The 21,169-nt window shown below is 44.1% G+C and overlaps 1 protein-coding gene across 4 annotated transcripts in view; it reads left to right on the top strand.

Moving 5' to 3' along the window:
- grik4 (glutamate receptor, ionotropic, kainate 4) overlaps nt 1–21,169 on the top strand; it is a 196,940-nt gene extending 175,771 nt beyond the window's left edge. For 2 of the 4 annotated variants that reach the window (XM_040186931.2, XM_040186950.2), the window contains 9 exons: nt 3,387–3,590; nt 6,796–6,909; nt 12,953–13,062; nt 14,115–14,288; nt 14,677–14,842; nt 16,066–16,291; nt 16,879–17,007; nt 17,157–17,275; nt 18,912–21,169. In XM_040186931.2, coding sequence (XP_040042865.1) covers nt 3,387–3,590; nt 6,796–6,909; nt 12,953–13,062; nt 14,115–14,288; nt 14,677–14,842; nt 16,066–16,291; nt 16,879–17,007; nt 17,157–17,275; nt 18,912–19,295 — 1,626 coding nt within the window. In that variant the 3' untranslated portion in view covers nt 19,296–21,169. Of the gene's footprint in view, nt 1–3,386; nt 3,591–6,795; nt 6,910–12,952; nt 13,063–14,114; nt 14,289–14,676; nt 14,843–16,065; nt 16,292–16,878; nt 17,008–17,156; nt 17,276–18,165; nt 18,212–18,911 lie in introns of all 4 variants that reach the window. The other 2 variants (XM_040186981.2, XM_040186960.2) reach the window with 2 other exon arrangements.

Below are 21,169 nucleotides of genomic sequence, written 5' to 3'. Positions count from 1 at the left end.
ATCCAATTTATGACTCCGATATTAACTGGAGTCAGGGAGCATCAATAAGGAATAACTTGACTTCTAATCAAGTATAATGGCGTCCATGCACCCGATACAACCATTAGGGGTGCTTGCAGACAGTGACCATGACCACTATTCAATAAATACACACATTCACGTCGATACATACATAGAGCCACCAAGCCCCCACCTCCCTCTATGCACACACACACTATAATTCGTATCTCGTCTGAGCATAATGTTACCACGTCCCTGCGCACGCACGCACGCACACACACACACACCCACACACACACACACACACACACACACACACACACACACACATAATTCAACAAACCTTTTTCACTAGCTTTTGGCAATTACACCCCGAGCAAATCATTAAACATCCTTTGGTCTCAACACGATATATCCCTCATTTAATTATGCTCCTAAATACCACCTGTGCCCAGTGCTCATTTTCCGCATATCCTTTGTTTATAGCCGAGACCTACTTACGGTAAGAGAACCTTTCGTTCTTTGTGGACTAGAATTCTTGTGTTCATTTCCTCCGTTTTCCACTCTCCCCTTGTGTTACTGAGTGCCGTCATTTCCATTCACGTACACATTGGTAAGGACATGAAGCAGACTGATAAAAGCGAGCAGGCTCAGCAGCGGCCTGCGTATGTGCACCTGAATCTGCACCCACAGACGCAACATCTGTCACCATTTCTTGAACTTTAAACGTACTTATTTTTTCTCTGTTTTCATATCACTTTTCTTAAAATTGCTTTATCGAAATGTAAATGACCAGGCCCCTTTTTCTCGTGACCTAGTATTTTTCCGAGGATTGTTGGAGCGTCTGAGGCCTTTCTTCAAACAGCACGACCGAACCCCAGTGAGAGAATTAAATCTCCGCTGCCAGTTTGCTGGGCTCTGGAGAGCAACTTTTTAAGGATAAGAAAACAGTTGAGGAAAGCGCGGAGGGGTTGTTTGAAGACGTCTTTAACGCCCTGGGGTTATTAAAAGGGGAAACTCCACTGTGATGTCTGAAGTTGAATGTGAACAACACCCACCGGTGCACCCGGCGCTCTGCGTCTGTATGGGTGTGTGTAGACGTGTCCTTCCTTGTGCATTAGCAAGAGTGTGTGCTTCTTCCTCCCAAGTTATCAGTGCACAACCAGACTCCTCGTGGCCTGGGAATAAGACTCTGCAGTTCTTTAAAGCTTTATTGCTGTTTTGCTGTGGTGTGCAAAATAAGGTGGACCGGATTTTCTTGTGATTTTTGCCTTCATGGGACACGGCACTTTCATACACCTGTATAGACTTTATGTTCCCGTATATAGTTATTTTCATGATTTAGCTCTCAACTTCACAGAAAGCTTCTTGTGGAAGTGGTTCCTCCTCATGTGTCTTTTAATGGTCAATGGAAGTTTTTGGATGGGAATGGACTGCAGGAAAATATATATCAGCTTTTAATAGCAGTGGTGCTAATTAACATCCACATTTGACCGGCCCTTTTTTAATGACCTTTTTTGAGAAAAAGAATTGCAATGCTAGTGGGGGGTTTTCTCCAGTCAGCCGATGTCATTCAAGTACAGTGTAATAGGAAATAAATTGGGGCACATTTGGAAGGTTTACGTTTACAGCTGTGAAATAGGATCACAGCATGAAAGAGACCAATTGAAACCAAGGAAAAGTGACAAAGAAAACAAACCACAGAGGAGTACCTGTGGTATTGATCGCAGTTGGGTTTTTACTGGTGTGATTGATGGAATTGAACATGGTCAACACAGAAGGAGGGAGCACAAGGCAATCGTTTCCAGCCTCAGTTAGAGATTGCGCTCAGCTATTTGTTAAAATATCGAATCCTTTTACCATTCACACATATCCACAATATGCTGTAACAAGTTATTTTACAAGGCAAATTTAATTATGAAATTAAATTCATATATTGTTCTAGGAGGCAGGTTTGGAAACGGGTGTGTATCAGCACTTTAAACGCTATGAACTCAACTGTACAATCGAAAGGAAAAGCCGTACAATCCCGTTGATCTGATCTCCCCGTCCCCGACCTGTGTGTGCAGCCACGGGTGGAACAAAGTGGTTCCTATGACAACGGGGAGAGTCACAGTAACAGTTTAGCCACCTGATGTGCACCATGTTCTCAAATGTTGCTGATTTCAGTAGACGTACTATTTTTGTGGCTTTTGCTGTGAGGCAAATCAATTGCCAGTCAGCCAGCAACCACACAAATAACTATTTCCAGCTGTGGAGATGACGAAACTATTTCAATTTTATTCCAGTTCTGAAAATACGCAACCCTGCTAATGATTCACCCTCCTGGAAGCTGTCACGGCGGCTTTGATGGCTTTTGCACATGGCTGTTGTGAATTACACGCACCTCGCTGTGCGTATTTCTGTCAACACCCAAAGTAGAGTCGACAATCCCCCCGAACAAGCTGGTGGTAAAACTAAAAGATTTGTGAGCTACTGTGTATCAGTGTAAGCACATAAACCTGGGTTTAAAATACTTAATAAAGCTTCCATTAGCAAAAATAAAAAAAGCTGAACTTTGTCAGCACAACAAAGTGCTTTGACTTGTTAATCAATGTTTTCCGATGTCATGTTGCCAAAGCCAAGGCAATTTTCGCTGGATTCACAAAGGTGCAGTAAAAGAGTGACAGAAAAGTCGTACATAAGGGCGTCTTTTTTATGATGCAGTGGAGCCCACCGGTTTGACAGTTGCATCGTTTGAAAAACACAGCAATAAGGGGGGGCTCCATAATACATCAGTGCCGGGGTCTTTAAATCTCCCCCTAACATCAACTACATTACAGAACAAGACATGCATAAGCAAACAGTCGAACGGAGAATTGGTTCTCTAAAAGACAGGTTGTAAATAGATGTGTTTGGGTGTGTGAGAATGTGTGTGGTGAGAGGAAAACTCTTTTTTTTTTGTCCTGCTTTGCTGGGTGTAACAAATTGGCACACGTCTGACAGTCTCTTGATTTAAACGTCTGGCTCTGCTAATCCAAAGATCTAGAAACAATGACCTCCGAAGGACATATGGCCCGCTAATGCCATTCCTTAAGGCTGCAAAATATTACGTTAGGTTAATTTAGGCGATTCTTAAACATCATAGAAGTACCAGCTATTTACTGCTGTTGTAGTCCAAAGAAGATTTTTTAGACAAATTCTCCAAATCAAAGTAACAAAGTCTAACATATTCTGCCATTTAGCCTCACCAGTCAAGCCTAAAGAAACATTTCCCATAATGCAACTCGGTAACACGTTTAAATATCCATTTTCACAAGTGTGACGGTGCAGTGTGACCTTGTCTCGTGTATTGTCTCACTATCATTTATAAACAGTCGACGATGCAAACCGTGTGTGTTTTTCAGGAGAATCCGTATGTGATGCTGCGTCCGAACCACCAAGAGCTGGAGGGCAATGACCGATACGAAGGCTTCTGTGTGGACCTGTTAAAGGAGCTGGCAGATACTCTGAAGTTCAAGTATCGCATACGGCTGGTGGGGGACGGACAATATGGGGTCGCCGGAGCCAACGGAACGTGGACCGGCATGGTTGGAGAGCTCATATCAAGGGTATGTAGGACGGGGGAAAAGAACACATGCACGGCATGTAAACGAGCCCTACAGCCATAAGTCATGTTTTTTAATCACATCATATGAGCACACCAATGTCCAAAGTACTTTCTGATCTCTCCCGATATGAAAGTCCATACACAAATAGAACATAAGTATTATTCTGCTCTCATATAGCTTTCCCTCCCTACACACATTTTTCATTCAGCAGTCACAGTCACATTTTTTTTGGTGGCTTGTTCCGGGTCAGCTCCTTTCCTTAAGCCTTCCGAACTGACCTCAGAAGACTTTCCTCTCGCATCGGGGCATGTTGTTGCTGTAAAATCTCTGGGTGAGGTGTTCCACTCCTCTAGCTACGCTGTGACTCTTAACCGTCAGATAAGGTTATATATCGCTCAGTTCACACCACACGACTTCAGCCCTGATTTCCTTCCCACCGGTGAAATCCCTCAGAGACAAGAGTTGACTTACAAAAATAAACGCACAAAGAAAAAAAAAAGGAAAACGGTTGTGTTGGCCCATCGGCTGCGCTCGGATCAGAGGCAAATCACTTGCGTTCACAAATTGGCACCTGAGCCTTACGAACTGTTTTAAAGACACAAGCCAAAGAATCCCAGGAACCCAATATGGCTGCGGCTGAAAGCGAGGCTTCGCTCAGGTCGCCAGACGGATTTCAGGGCTGGAACATGGTGGCAGACTACCATCCACACTTACGGGCACTTAGTGGTGAATTAGCCTCTTCGGGCTGTGGGAAGAAGCCAGAGACCTTTGGCGAGAACCCACGCTGGCAGGGGGAGAAGATGCAAGCTCCTCACAAAACGGGCTATTTTGGGAACATGCGTGACAATAACCAGATCAACAACAATCGTGGCCACTTGAATAGACGGTTGTGTTCTACACAAAATAACATATAATGCCATTTTCCCTGTCACTTCTCGCACGTGTTTCCGTGGCAAAAGGGTCTCAGCTGGGATGCCTCCCGGTGAAAGACCTTGTTCGTCGGATAGTCATGTAGTGTGAAACCCGCTAGAGGAGTCACGGTTACAAGACAGCAAGTTGTGCGGTGTTAACAGTACAGCGATCTGACAACTTTGAAAGTCGTGTATTGTCAATTTGGCTTATGGGAGCCGAGTATAAACTGAGACACGGCGGGGGGGTTAAAAAATAGGGAGGAGGAAGGCTTGGGTCTGGAAGAGGAAAAAAGCAATGAAGAGAAAAGTCGCTCCTAAGAGGTGATCCGTCTTAATAATGCGGGCTAATGGAGGGCAAAGCCATTAAGCATGTAAAGCAAGGCGTGCCGGCTCCTGCTGATGTCACAGCCTGCCACCGCCTTCATCCCCTGCAGGTCGCTTGAAGAAGGCCGACCTTCAGAGGTGCCGTGGATAAAGTCAACGCGCCGTTGGGGGGGCGGACTGAAAGTCAAGACGCACTTCAGAGACCTTTTTCACTGGATTGGGGTGCAGCTAGTGGGATGTTTCGATAGTGGACAGAAAGGATTGAGCTTGTTTGGGCAAAGGCTTATATGGGGATGGGGAAGATGGCGGAGTATAAAAAGATTATGACAGATAACAAAGGAACAGCCCGGGTTGCAAGTTTAATGGATAAGCTGAAAGGATATGAAATATCTACTCGGTAGCAGCGAAGGAGGGCGGCCTGAGGTTATTCGGGACAACAGATACCAGTGTCCCTGCCAGTATGATTTAGATTGAACAATATTTCACTGTGTGAGGGTGGCTAGTTTGACGGGTGTCCAGGCAGCCTGAGCTAACAATGAGACGTCATGCCAGGAGGAATCCTGACTGTACTTGTAACAAACTCTAAGAACAGGATGTCCTGGTTCCTTAATCCACCTCGCTGCAGTAGAACTGAGGCATCTCCAAAGACTAAACTCCTAAAGTGAAATGCTACATCCTAGGGGGGTAATGTTTAATTCATCCCTTACATCTGAAAGTTTTATTTAGCCTTTTTTTTTTTTACCCATAATGATTGAATGCAAGTGGAAACGATTATGATGCAATATTGAACAGCTAACATTACAGCGGGGTTTTTTCTTCCAGTAACTGTAGAAGGCACAACAGCAGGAAGGCAAAATAATCCAGTAATCATTATTAATGTTCTATCTTCACATAAATATTTCAGAGGCTGTTATGACCGTGTGTTCATTTTTCAAAGGATCAGCGGCTTCCTTTGTTGGAATTGCCTAGACGGTCGTTCTCTGCACGTAAAGCACTGGGAGCAGGCAATCGGCAGAGGGAGGAAGAGGACGAGGGGGAGGAGGCCGGGGACGGCCGGCGGTGGGAAGTCAAAGCCTGCGGTGGACGGTAGGCGTCCGTGTGGAGTGCAGGCCGGGCCCGAGGTTAAAGAGCTGGACATTTTTGAGCGCCACGCAACACTTAGAGCGCAGACGCAGCGTGATTGGGGCCTTCTAGCTGAGGCTGCACGCGTCTTCTGGTGGCATTTCAAACCCGCTCTGAAGGTTAGGAAAATCATTTAAAAAAACATTTTTTACAGCAACTCAAAATGGATGTCGTAGCAAAAACATTCTTTTCCATGCAAGCCGGATGTCGCATTCCCGGAGATTGGGGATTCTAAATGGCGTCTGCAGGGCTGCGGCACAACTCCCCTCTCCTGACTCATCCTCCCATTCCTCTCTGTCCTCCTGGTTCTCCTGCAGCAGACAAAGAGCAACGCGTTGCTGCTTTCACTCTTTGCTCCTCGGGGAGGTGAAAAATCCCTTGTAGTTGCACTTTGCTGGCCTGTATTATTAGCAGGAAGCTGTCCAGCATTCAGTGTACATTGACCATTTCTATGTGGGCGCGCGCGTGTGTGTTACTAAGTGTGTCTTTTACCAGCTTCTGCTTTGTCAAGTGATTTGTCCTGACAGTGTTCCCTTGGCCAGCCACAATGCTTCCCCGTAGCGCTCTTCTGCGCTACAAAGAAACACACACATAAACACACACACATAGGGCCAATGCTGAATTATCCTCACCACAGCGCTATTGATGGACAAATAGCCACGGGATGAAAAAAAAAAAGGTCATCACTGGGGAATTAGCATATAGTGGCTCACTTCTTATTCGATCCTTTCAAGCTCTCAAACGATCGGTTAATGCCATAAACTGATGTTACGTCCTCACAGCTGTGGGCAATGTGCTTTTGACTGTGTGTTCACGAGACCTGATTGCACTCGCTCCCTGGCTTTCAGAAAGCAGACCTGGCAGTCGCAGGTCTCACCATCACAGCGGAGCGTGAAAAGGTCATTGACTTCTCCAAGCCCTTCATGACCCTCGGCATCAGCATCATGTACCGCGTCCACCTGGTGAGTTCCCCGGTCCTATTTCACCTGTATCCTCTTGTGTTTTCACTACCCTCCTCGTTCCTCTGTCCTCCTCCGACTCTTAGTGTGGCTTTCTTCTTGATCTTACCTTGATCAAACTAATACTGTAGCAGTGTCCGTGTCTTCACTTCTCCTGTTAGCTAATTTTCACCTTCTGTTGCCGTGACCCCCCCCCCCCCCCCCCTTCCCATCCTCGCAGCACCAGATGGCATGTTTACCCCTGTGAACTTCCAGCATGGGTTTGGCCGTCCTACCACAAGCATGAAACATTAAAACAGCAGCAGTGCAGGTGGAAATAAGCCAAGTGTTTGTAGAGTCACTGGCCCATTACTCAATAGTCCTCCCCCAAAAACCCAAGGAGACGTACAGCAGAGGCCACAGACCGTACTTGATGTGGTGTGTGCATCGTTTTTTTTCTTTTCGCCCTTTTATCTGTCTTCCACCATCATTTTCAAATGCTCGTTCCACTCCCTTATTGCCCATTGGCGCCTCCTCAGATCTCAATCAAAGCAGTCCCTCAACATGGCTGTAAAATTCAATATTTGAATTTGCGTTACCGCCCTCAGTTCTAATCCAATGACAATTGATCTGAGACACAGTGGTTTCTACAAGAGGCTCTGCTGCTAATTTGAAACTTTAAAAGAAAACCTCAGTCTAATCAATAAGAATGGTGAATGCAATCAAATAAAGGTGCTAGTTGAGCATTAATTACCGTCAGACATTCAATCAACTATTTCTACTCCATGTTTGTATTTCTTTATTCTACGTCTCTTTTATTTCACTCTCATTGTCTCTGTCTGTACGCTGTCCCTCCGCCATCACCCAGGCCGAGAGCATTTCGTTTTCACATTGTCTCTCTCCTGCGTCCCATTTTGTGAAGACAATATGTCAGGAACGCCTGGAGAGATATTCTTTAAAAATGTTATTGGACTATTATATGGAATAAAGGGAATTTGCTCAACCAAAGTCACTACGACCTCACTAAACACGTTTTTTGGCCATAACTCAAGAATTGAAATCCTAAATATGACAACTGATATCACATGTGTCAGAAATGATGAATTGAGGACATGTCTGGCCTACATGACTGAAAATCCATTGGACCTCCACTTAATATGTCTCTAGTTCTCCAGCTGTCTTGCCTGACTATTTTGTTGCTGGTTGTTGGTTTGCAATAATGTACTATGGTGATGTAGTACTTTGGCGTGTGGTTTCAGGCCATATAAATAGTCCGTTTAAATGAATTAGATTCCTCATAAAAACCATCACTCCCGCAACATCCATCATCTGTATAACAAAGAGCCACCTGCTGTAAGCAGAGACTCCAGCACTCCGAGGTACGTTGCATCTGTGGCAGTTCCATCACCCCAACGCTTCCTTCATTTTGGTACTGTGAGTAAGCTCATTGTGCATTCGAGAGAAGGAGAGAGCGCTGCTTAGTTAGACACAGCAGCTAATTAGGGGCGAGTGAAAGCCGTGTCAGATTCAGCAGCTGCCCTGAGGGTAGAGCGTGGCATATGGAGCTTTATTGACTCTTTGGCCGCACGCAACCTCAGACGAAATTACACGGTAACACATGTAGCCGTGCGCACGCACACACACCTACACGCGCATCTTTCCCACGGTACTGCACAGTCACAATATTATAAAATTAAACACACAAACAGAGAGCCAGACTGGGACCCTGGAGACAGCAGGATGTTGCTATGAATACAATAATTTGACCTTTGCCAAATCAACTGATCTCTACCGGTTGCACCTGCGGCGATATCATCAGCAGTAACAGCTGATCGCGTCGAGTCTGAAACGATTAGAAAAGGCACACTGTATCAAAGGGCCCGGCAGAAAAGACAGGAGGTGGGGAGGCACGGGGGATGGAAAGGAGGAAAGACCAAAGAGAATAAAGCGAGAAAACAGGCGGGAAGAGATGTAAACGGGGACCTAGAGAGCAAGAGTTAAAATGACAATGGGAAGTCTCCTTCGGGCAGTCAGTACACAGGCAGCCTCAGGAGGCAACAGCGTGGTATGAATACCAAAAGGCAGGATGACTAGCTGAAATCCTTGACTGGATAACCTCACCAGCTCCTTCACTGTGCGATCCCAGGAGACGGGGACGTGCAATGAAGGAGTGACAGTGGGAAGCTGAGACAGAACAAGGGCAGCGGAAGGTAAAAAAAAGAAGCAGCTCTTCATGTGCGAGAGAGGAAAACTCTTATTTGTTGACACGTACTCAGGTCGTGAAGGATTCTTTCCAATCTGCACCGCATCTACCGTCCATCGATCTTCCTTACGCCCTCTTATCATCTTAACGTGACAATAAACCTTTAGAAAAAAGGATTCCCACCCCTCTAATGAAAATAACTCAGAAAAAGTTCATCTATTAGGCAGCATGGCATGTGGTGCTACTCTACTCCCTTTATTGCTTATTGTTTAATACCTTAACCATTACTATTTTGTGTCTTTTTGCCCATCGCGTCACAGTGCGTGGAGCAACTACCAGATCAGCAGCAGTTGCTGTGTTTTCCTCAGCTATCAATGCGTCATCGTCGGTGCTCTCTACGCACACTCGGTCGCCCAAGCACGCACTGTTCCTGCGCTGCTGCAGATGACTGACAGCACAGACAGCTGCTGACAAGCTTTGAAATACAAGCACACACAAACATGTCAGCTTCTGACAGTGTCTCTTGAACACAGACTCACCTTCCAAAATGAAGAGGGAGCAGACCACCTATAGTAGCTCAATGTTTAGACAATCTTGGGCCGTTTGACAGGAGGGTATTAGTGGATTTGTACATTTCGCACTCAATGTTTACATGCGTGACGTATTAAGTGTGCTATTATCAGCGACACTCGGCCCTCAGTTGAAGACGTTGACCGGTGGTAGCGTCTTTGAATGCGGTTCTTGTCAGCCTCAGCGAGCAGTTGACAGACACAGGAGGGTCGTCAGCTGATTTGGCTCCCATGGGCCCCCGGTGCTCTAAATGCTGGCACCCGTAGCTTCCCCCCGAAATCCCTCCTCGACTCCTCTATCCTCCTCCTTCATCAATGACCTGATCCCAAACCCAACGGAGACCCGCCCCCTGAAGGATCTCCCAGTGCATTAAAGGCGCCCGTAGGAGACGGGAATAGAGGTGGGCTTCCAGAGGAGCGTGAAGTCAGGAGGCACAAGTGCTGTTTCTGCTTTACGTTTCTAAATGTTTCCACATCGGGGGTAACACACGACTATTATCCGGGAGAAACTAAAAGTCAACTTTCACAATTTTTGTCATTCTTCACTCACTAGTGACGCAATGAAAGTTGTTTCCAGTTGTTTTGCTGCCCTAGAACTAACTTTCTGGAAGAACGAAATATAATTTTCAAAAGACACTTTGCATATAAAGTGCATATATTGAGAAAAGTAGTCTCCCAGTCGCTGAAAAGGACTGAGTGGTGTAATTATAATCTCTGCGGTCTGATAAACCATAAATCAAATGCAATATCACAGCTTTCCATACAACTGTAACTAGCTGTCACCCGCTCTGGCTGTCATGTCCCTCCGTGTGGAGGCATAGGTGTGATTTCATTGAACACTGAGGAAGAGCGCAGGACTACAAAGGAAATATTACATATTGGCCAAATAGTGGAATTTCAATGTATTAGTAGGTCACGTGATTCTATGGGGCCCAAAAACTATCTGGAGTATAGTATACTGTAGTATTGGGAACTGTAAATCGTAAGCTAAAATAGTATGAACAGCCCTTGTTTTAATTATTAGGTCATTCATTCATTCATCCATCGTCAACCGCTTATCCGTGTTGTAAAATAGACAAGTTATAGTTATTTTCTGTCCTTTGTTCAAGTGATTTAGCTCAGGAACATGGCTGGACTGAGGGTTAGGAGGTGAGCGCCCTGCAGAAGTTATTCTAAAATAATAGTTCTCTCGATACATCCATAGGTTTTAGCTCTCAGCTCTTTTTTGCATTATTCAAAGTTATTGAATGGGTGGAATCAGGCTGAAACCTGGGGGTGAAGTTAGACTTTAAGCACTGATGTTTTTAAAATGGAATAAAAATATCCTGACACATTTTGGATGCATCCACACATAGTTTAAATACATTATGTGCGGTCCCCAATTTATCTCAATGTCTGAGAGCTCATTAGTGTGTCTCTTGCAGCCTCACCATGGATAATTTATCCAGCAACCCCTGCAAACTTTGTCATTGAATGTTAAAACACACATATTATACCACACAAGTCAAGGTATCCCTGTAGCACAGCACTTTTTTTCAGGTGTTTTTTGTACTTTCTCTCTTCCAATCTTTCCTTTTGTCTTAATTTCTGATCAGCTCTTCTGCACCTTTAGATATCCGCTAACCGCCTCTTTACGCATCTTTTAATTTCACTAATAGCCCCTTGGGAGGAGCTTAAGATGCGAACACACGGGGCAAGCATTTAACAAAAAAATGCAGGTTCAGCATGCACCACACTGGACCAGCAAACAGGAGGACTCATGCCAGCACATACTGCTGTTACCACAATAATGTCACTGGCAACAAGAGAACGCTTGGCAGATCTACTCGTTTTACCAAAGTACTCAATCATGCAAAAGGTTTACACTGGATCTCCCTCTCCTGCTCTGCTTTTCTGCACCCATCCTATTTTACTTAGTCAGGCTAATAAGTGATTACAGACAAATGGATGAATTTTCTTGCCAGCACAACTCTGAATGGTTGTTTGTTTATCTTAACAAATGCTCAGCAACAAATTACATTTGTGTGGGGCTCAGAAATGTGTCACTGCAGTATTTCGGCATGCATGACTTCCCAAAGCAGCAACTAATTGAATATTTTTGCATGAAATCAATTTGGGCTTGTTCAGGTGCTCCGCAGTCCTCTGCAGTAATGAACTTTGTAATAAAAAAAACTGTCCTAACAACACTTGGAAAGTTGGATATTTGATCACTTCCTCTATTCACCGATGTTGATGGCCCTGATATCCAACTCCCTTTTATAGTAATTAGAAAATGGTGAACTCACATTTGTGTGTAAATGGTTAATATTCCCTTGCTTGTATTTGGTCTATAGGCCAAAAATATACATCAGAAACATGAGCATGTAATTAACGCCCACGATGACCAGTAATTGCTTTCATTTAGAGGACAATAGCTGGAAATGAAACTTAGCCCCTATATTCCCATTGGCCTGCTGGCTGCCAACACTATTGTGGCCGTTTCATCTTCTCTTCCACTGGTTACCAAGCAAAAGGCATATCAGCCCACAGCTGCCTCAGCACAGCTGTTTAAGCCAAAACTACAAATAATCTTGTTGCTTTTTTTCTCCAAGCTGGGCTCCCTGGGCTACCGTCCATATATGAAGTCAACTGTAGGTCACAGAGATACATTTTGGTTTAATGTAGCTATAATGGTTTAGTTAGTAAGTTGACCTTGCTCTCTCTAATACATGCAATCTTGTGGAGAGTGCAAATGATGTGTGTTTTGACCTTGTCATGGTTCTTTGATTATTTGACCTATTATTCTATTGGGTGTAGTTTCACATAAAAGCATACTTTATCCCAATTAATAGTAATAATAGTAAACAGTAGGCACGTTTTTTTTATTTATTTTTTTATACCAGAATCCATGAAATAAATCCTCTTATCTCTGTGATCTGTTGACAATTCATGCGAGACTGAGTGTACTTCCATACAATGTGCATCTGAATGTTTACATGAGATGTTATCAGTAAGAACAGGACATTCAGGCTTATCATATGAAAGTACCTTTATTTACTGTCCCTTTTTACTCTTTTCTAAATCACACAAACGGCAGAAAGTGTTGTTTTAAAGGAACAAAATTGAGCCTTTGGCCAAACAACAAACAATGAATTACTCTTTGCACATTGTGGGGGTGGTGGTAGAGATTTAGATCTTTATTTGTTTTTTCATGCCAATTTGCTCAACTTTGCAATTAAGCATTTGACCTCTTGTTCAGGGAGCCCGTGTTGTGGTGCGTCTCGGGAATTGAGTGTTTCTGTGTCTTGTTTTTCAGGGCCGGAGGCCAGGCTACTTCTCCTTCCTGGATCCCTTCTCCCCCGGCGTCTGGCTCTTCATGCTTTTGGCCTATTTGGCTGTCAGCTGTGTCCTCTTTCTGGTGGCCAGGTAAAGAGCTCAACAGTAAAATACGCTCTGTACAGCTAGGGGGGGGGGCAACAAGTACGACAAGAAAAACAATTGAGATAGAAAGAGGTGAACCACAAAAAGTTTGTTTGGGGGTTACACAGAAAGGGAAACAGATGTTTGTTCCTTACCTTTCTTCAGTTGTTTTCTATCTATTCTATCTCCCACATCCAGGTAAAAAAAAAATCCCCCCCCCCCAGTTGTGTCTCCAGCGTCATACTGGCCCCTGCTGGTCTCAGAGAGAAGTGTGAATAAGTGAATAAGCACTCTTAAAAAGAAACTTTATTAACACCTTCGTAAATTCAAATATGAGTCCAAGACACGTAGATGTATTACCTGTGGGAGAGTGTTCAGTGGATGATTCACTGTAATTAATTTGAGTGATCATGACAATGTGCTTGAAATATACTTTGTTTTCACCGACTTGCTAAGAAAATGATTTCCTGTCAGCGTGGCTATTAAGTTCTCTGTGAGTGTTATTGTTAATTCCACAGATTTCTTTCTAAAGTAAATCCGATCCAGAGTGCTTTTTCTTTGCAAAGAACAGATTCCAGGAGACAAATCATCTACAAGTCTTTGTTGTTGAACAGGACACCAATATTCTTTTAATCTACATATAAACATGTCAGTCTTGTATTAAGCCTGTATTTGATCATTTTAGCGTATTAGAGGGAGATTATTCCACAGTTTTAAGACGGAGACTGTTAAACGCATCGTGATTGTCAGAGAAATTCAGCCTCATGATACCTTTTGAACATACCAATTACATTAGTAAATTGGTATTACCTTCACCCCTGCTGCTTAAGTAGGCAGCGCATGGGGAATGAAAAGCAGGCTGCTACTCTGCAGGGAGCCAAGGTGACTTTGTGCTCAGTTGACTGTTAAAGATGTTTTGCTGAGTCTCTGTCCGTCGCTTTCTTCCTCCATTCCGCCCGCTCCCTTTCTCTTGAGTTTTTGTTCTCGTCTGAATACTTAATTGACCGTCCTCCTCTGAATATCTCCGAGGTCTAAACCCATCGTCTCGTTCTCCCCAGATTGACGCCTTACGAGTGGTACAACCCCCACCCGTGTCTCAAAGGTCGCTGTAACCTGCTGATAAACCAGTACTCGCTTGGCAACAGTTTCTGGTTCCCCGTTGGAGGCTTCATGCAGCAAGGATCCACCATCGCTCCGAGAGCTCTGTCAACACGTTGTGTCAGCGGAGTGTGGTCAGTATTGGTATTTATCTTTAATGTGGTCTCTTAAGCGTTATTCCAGATATTCTGGACATAAGGGTTTGAGTTGAGATTAGTGCATAGACATAAATGGGACTATTTGTCTGTGTTTTACTGCTACTGCAACTAAAACATCATTTCCTTTCATTCAAAGCAAGCAATGTCTCTTTTTTTCCTCACGTACTCACCCACTCATGCATCCACTGAAAGTCCTGCATGGTTTTCATCTCTCAGGTATAGAGATGTATAATATAGATACACCGCGCAGATCTTTCTCTCCTCCCCAGTGTCTCCCACACGATCCATCTTCATTCACCAGCCGGCCTATTTGCATACGTTTATAGATGAATACATGTTCTCGTCCGCTGCCTTTTCTCCACAGGTGGGCGTTCACATTAATCATCATCTCATCCTACACTGCCAACCTGGCTGCCTTCCTAACGGTCCAGAGGATGGAGGTGCCGATAGAGTCCGTGGACGACCTGGCAGATCAGACAGCGATCGAGTACGGCACCATGCACGGAGGATCCACAATGACCTTCTTTCAGGTAAGTGGTCACACGTGTCGTTGACTTTGATTGCTTGTCTGTTCACAGCCGCGCATATGGCTTCAGACTGAAGAGCCTGCAGTGATCAGTGGGGCATCAGAGGTGTTAATCCTCCCCGTCACCCTCCTTTCCTTTCGGTCTTCCCACACCAACCAACAGTTGTATGTGTGATGGTTCTATGTCTCATCCAGGCCACAACTATTCAATATCACTAATCTTCAGGGAGATTGTGCACTTTACAAGTCCCTAAGAGAAAAAGGCCGTATTCTTCTCAAGCAGGACTTGACCGAGACAAATATCCGCCTCGGCATTTTGGCCCCAGATTATCCCTCCACAATAGATCCCACACCGGCCATCTTTGCTCGCTCCTGAATATGTAGGCCATGCCAACTGTTCCAGTCCATAAAGCTGTGTCGTAGGTAAGAGGGAATCGATGATACCTTCAAAAAGGGTCATTTGCAAAATGTTTTACTGCACTGTGATGAAAAGGGCTTTCCACACGGGTGTGGAGTAGCCAGCCAGGGGCTACTTACTACTAACATTTGTCAAACACTGAGGATGATTCTCCGCTCTGCACACAGCAGAGCGCACATACACATTTATATACATAGAGTGTGTGCGGGGTCAGGACTGATGAAAACAAATACGCACATTAAACCATCATCATCATCAGTGTCAATTTAAAATGGTTTGATCTACTCCGTTTATGGGCGAATCAGACAAGATAAAAACAGACATTTGTGTTGGACAAAAAAGCACATCAGCCTAACTGGGGAGGAGCCGGGCCTGCCAGATGGCCAGCTCCAGCCTTGTCTCAGCGAGAGAGGGAGAAAAAGAATGAGAGACAGGGTAAGTAACAGATAAAGAGTGTATAACGGGGAGAAGGACAGTGAAGGATGCTGTGCAGAGAAGGGATACATTAGCTCCGTCTTTGTCCTTTCACATCCAATGGACCTTGAATAGCTCAGAGAAGACAAGCTAAGAGAAAGTGCAATTGGAGATGTTGAGTGAAGGTTGCGTTCTACACAAAGCTCTGCTAAAGAAAGCGCATTCACATTTTTACTGCAGCAAACCTTTCAGATGATTAGACAAATAATCAGTTAACAAAATGGAAAACAACAAAGTTTGACAAACAATCTCTACTTCTGCAAACCTGAAAAATGACGAATATGCAACTGATGAACTGAATGTGTTTCTCCTGATTGTGTCGCTCCGCTCTGCAGAACTCTCGCTACCAGACTTACCAGCGTATGTGGAACTTCATGCACTCAAAACAGCCCAGTGTGTTTGTTAAGAGCACGGAGGAGGGCATCGCCCGTGTCCTCAACTCCAACTATGCTTACTTGCTAGAGAGCACCATGAACGAGTACTACCGCCAGAGGAACTGCAACCTGACTCAGATTGGAGGGCTGCTGGACACTAAGGGCTATGGCATCGGCATGCCGCTCGGTGAGTAGGGGGTGAGGCCCCGGATCGAGGGGGAAAGAGGAGTGAGGGAAGAGAAGGGGCAATAGTTTGGAGGATCCGATCTCGTGGAAATGCTGAGCTGTGGGAGAAGTGAGGACGAGAGAAAGAGAATTTGAAATATTGTGCTGCAAAACCTGCTGTTTGTGGAGCTGTCGCCTGCTGCTCCGAGAGTTAACTTACCCTTTGATCTCAGTTTGAGTAAATCTCCAGACGGGGGGGAAACACGTTAAAGTAATCAAGATTAATTTAAATTCCTTAAATCTTCAGAGGGTAGATAAACCCGCTCTTTAGAAGCTGACGTTCTGTATCATATACTGTGATATGACTTTTTGAACCGGGGAATCCTAGTAAACCCTTTAATCTCGTATGGAGTAACACAATTACATGCCCACCACAACAAATCAGAAGAAAAAGCCTACAACATTTTATTTGAGCAAGTTTAATTTGTACTGCAAAAAATCCTTCTGTTCCATCTGGATGTATGGAAGTTTCAGTTTTAAATATGTATTCCTCGTCGGGTGTGCTTTTGCAGTGTGCAGGCTTGAGCTTTGCCTCTCTCTTCCCTTCAGGGTCAGTGTACCGTGATGAGTTCGACCTGGCCATCCTGAAAATGCAGGAAGACAATCGTTTGGAGATCCTCAAGAGGAAGTGGTGGGATGGTGGCAAGTGTCCAAAGGAAGAGGACCACCGCGCCAAAGGTTTGTCGCCGGTTAATCCTCATCTCCCAGTTCTTCAGCTCCCCTTTCAGTTTGTCAGGCGGTGATTTTGGAAGAATCTTTCTGTTTCTTTGCCGGTCTGTTTCCCGTAATCTCCTGACTTCTATTTCCGTATCCTGCCTGTTCCCCAGGCCTGGGCATGGAGAACATCGGTGGTATCTTCGTGGTGCTGGTGTGTGGCCTGCTGGTGGCTATCTTCATGGCAGTACTGGAGTTTGTGTGGATGTTAAGACAGACACCCGGAAATGAGGTGAGAGAGGGCTATCTAACCTGCATCTGCTATGTCTCCCTCTCCTCCCCCTGGCACCTCCCCCCCCGGGGAGCCGCCAGGCTTCCCAACCGTTCACAGCTTTGACAGGAAGTGTGAGAGGCGTCTGTTGTTTGGTGTCCAACTGACACCCAGCTTCCCTCTGTCCAGTAGTTGTGACATCAGCACAAAACTAAAGATATACCTCACGTGCACCTCAGCCAGGGTACATTCATATATGGATTGTTTTTTATTTATAGCGGTGTAAATAAATATTGCAGCGGCCAAATACATATATTTCATATTACACATAATAGGGAATATTGAGTGTAAATCGATCTTATTGGTTGTGACTACATGCTTACAGGGTGCTGCCAATAAGAGTTTATTCATAAAAATAATTCTGATTGTTTTCTTATAGACTTCAGTCATCTTTTACAGAAGATGCTATTCTTGGCATTGTGTGCACATCTTTTCTGAAAATAGTGTTGTCAGAGGCCAGATCTCATTCCCCCCATTAAAGGCTGAATGTTGTAGAAAGTGTAATTGACTAGTTGTGTCCAGATGTCAATAGAAGGAAGGTTCTGTTTTGGATTGGATTGGAAGACTTCAACGTAGCCCACAGATATGGAACCAGATCCGGGCCAAACGTTTTGATCAATTGAAAAACAAATGTGAACCTGAATGTTTTGGTCTTGAACATTGGAAATTCTTAACAATATATTAAAAATAAAATTAAGTGGACGAAAAGCCTTTTTGGTTTAAATATAATTTCAACTCAGTTCTTAATATTTTTATTCTTCACTTTTCACTTCAGTTTTCGGTTCAGATTCAAATCTTATATCTTCAAGTTTCAAATCTTTAACTTTTGGATTGTATTTTTTCACATTCAGACTTTTGGCCCTGATCTGGCGTAGGGGCCGTCACATCAACTGGGAGGTATTTGTTTTTTTAAATGATCTAAATTTTTGGCCTGGATTTGGCCCCATGCACAGATAACTTCACATATATTGTGATGCTTATAATCCTAAATATTGTATTAAAAATCCAAATTAAATATGTTATTATAATTATTTGAATTCAGCCTCTAATCTGCAGACCAAAAAATCAACAATTGAGATGAAAGATGTGGATGCAATGTTATAATTATTTCTGATGTGATTTCTTAAAAGAACCTGATCATTGTCTTTTCAAATGGACTCCACACTGTAATTTAATTCAATAAACATTCATAATGTGAAAGTCAAAACTTATGTGATTTCTTCATTTTGAGCAGGATAGATTTACTTCTCTCGAAATCCCCTGTGGATGTGTGTGCGTCCATGCGTGTGTGTTTGTGTACATGTGTGCCTGTGTGCATGCTTGGGGTTTTTTATGTGTGGATTTTCCAGTAGCCTCTTGTGTCTTGCACCTCAAACGCAGAACCATGTCTGTCGCTGTCATTTTTTGAGTTTGTGGAGTAGCAGATAAAATGTGTGTGTAACATGCCTGTATTTCTAAAAACCGTAGAGTGTGTGTTGTGATTTTTGCCGACGGTCACTGTGCAATCATGATTATAATACACATATGAAATGTATGTGTTGTGTGTCTGTGATCCCCCTCTCCCCTGTCTTTTCCTCTCTTGTTTGTATGCTTGCAGCAGTCAGTGTGTGAGGAGATGCTGCGGGAGCTCCATGGGATCGTCCTGTGTCGAGACAGCCTGCAGGTGAGGCGCAGGCGGGGGGCTTCGGGGCATCGGCCGCGGCCCTTATTGCCCCTGGAGGAGCGTCGCGCTCGAGCTGCCGCCGTCAGCCTCAGCAACGGCAAGCTGTGTGCGGGCACCGGACTGCCCGAACCCCTCTCCCACAGACTGGCGCAGGAGGCGGCCCTGGTCGCGAGGGGCTGCAGCCACATCCGCATTTGCCCCGAGTGCCGGCGCTTCCAGGGACTGAGGCTGCGTCCTTCGGGGGCCCTCCCTTCTCCCACACACAGCGAGGAGAGCATAGAGTGGGACAAGACCACAAATAGCAGTGAACCCGAGTAACGCGCCACGATCGCAGAAGGACGGACTTTCCCAACAGCCACCTATCTACTTCACAGGGATCCGAGTACTTTGATTCAGCCATCTGGAGCCTGGTCTCACTGGGCAGGACGGTGCTGTGGACTTTGTTTTGCCCTCGGAGGCAAATGCCTCTAGTCCGTTTCGTAGTCTCCTTGGGTGATTCTTTTTTCCTTGGTCGTGGGGGAAACTGATGAGTCTCGTTTTGGTCTGTCCCTTTTCGCCCTCTGTACTAAGTCAGACAGGGCAGATAAAAACAGCTATGGGGGATTTGTACTATGCAGTATTTTCAGTCATTTATCATGTGCTGTTATCTTTTTTTTCCAGTTTTTAAATTATTTTCGCTCTCTGTTGGAATATCATTATTAAATATTGTTATTCTGTTGTTCTTAGTAAAAAACTTTAAATGAGTTCCTTTTTTTTAATCTTACAATTTGCTGTAGGATCGTATATTGCCTCTGAAGAGCTGCGAAGATGAAAAGACCGATGAGAGGTCATCTCCAAATCCTTTTATTTTGAAAGTGCCAAAAACCACAAGTACCATCTTGCGGCTAAAGAAAGCACCACGGCCTTGAGAAGACAACAAACTGAACTGAACCCAGGAAACAAACAAAGCGAGACATACAAACACACAGACTTCTTTTATAGTGATATTCCCTTAAAACATGTTTTAACTGTTGGTTCCCTGAAGGACAGCGATGCACCTCCAGAAGTGTTCAGAGGTGCTCATCTGTGATTAATAGATGTGGTTGCTGAGTCGCTGCAACAACGATTTCCTGTTTTGAATCCCTGCTTAAAAACATGATGGCTACACGCACACACACACACACACACACACACACACACAAGGACATATATTACTTCCCTGCTTCCTTTCTCCTACATCTGTCTTAACATTTTTGTCACCATGACACATTTATTATCATTAAACTGTATTTTTTATGGTCTCCTGTGCAGTCTGTAGAGATTAGAGTTATATTCTAGAACAATCCATGTTTCAGAAGGACACTATGTGGCACTAGCTCATGTAAAGACCAACGAAACACGTGCAGACGCCTTTAATATCCACAGTTGATTTGAATTCTTTTAAAATGTCACGGCAGTTGAGCTTTTACTGACTGTGATGTTTAACACACTGCTTATTTCCTTTCAGATCTGCAGAGAAGCTGTCTGACATTGTCACACTTACCACCAATTTGCCACTTTAAATACTTTAAGAGGTTTTTAATGTATACTAACAAAGGACATAACCGAAATATTTGATGTATAAATTCAATTGGGTTGTATTGATGGAAAGAGTAGTTGTCTTTATTTGCCGTATAACAACCATTCCTCCAGAAGTGAAACAACATGAACAAACCACCAGCAAGAATTATTAGGTTACTTCCTGCATAGACTCCACTGGTATTTATCCAAGGTGATATTGTGTGATTGTCGGACTGTTGGTCCGTCATCCAACTGTCTGTCCTGCATTTTTCTCATGTCTGATTTTTTATTTTTTTTCCAGTGACAGTGCTTTAGAATTAAGCCTACAGCTTATTAGTGAATGTTGAATTCAGGTGTCCGACCTATTGCACATTCTCCACGTTTATTTTTAATATTTTTTTTGCATTGGTTGAACAGTTGTGAGATGTCAAATCAAAATAGATCACAGTACCTACACACAAACTAACACACCAAAATCTGCCTGACAAAATAGCAGTCCTCAACCTATGAAGGAACCAGGGATACGTCTTGCCTCACTATGGTTACCATTTCTCTAATGGTAGATAATGTGATGATGAATGAAGAAATGACTTGGATACTTTGGCAGAACTTCCTTCCTCAGATACATTAAAATACATTTCTTTGCAACGTAA

Source organism: Gasterosteus aculeatus, chromosome 1 (genome assembly GCF_964276395.1).
Source record: "Gasterosteus aculeatus chromosome 1, fGasAcu3.hap1.1, whole genome shotgun sequence".
NCBI lineage: Eukaryota > Metazoa > Chordata > Actinopteri > Perciformes > Gasterosteidae > Gasterosteus > Gasterosteus aculeatus.
The sequence above is the reverse complement of the archived record's forward strand: the minus strand, read 5'-3'. Positions and strand labels throughout refer to the sequence as shown.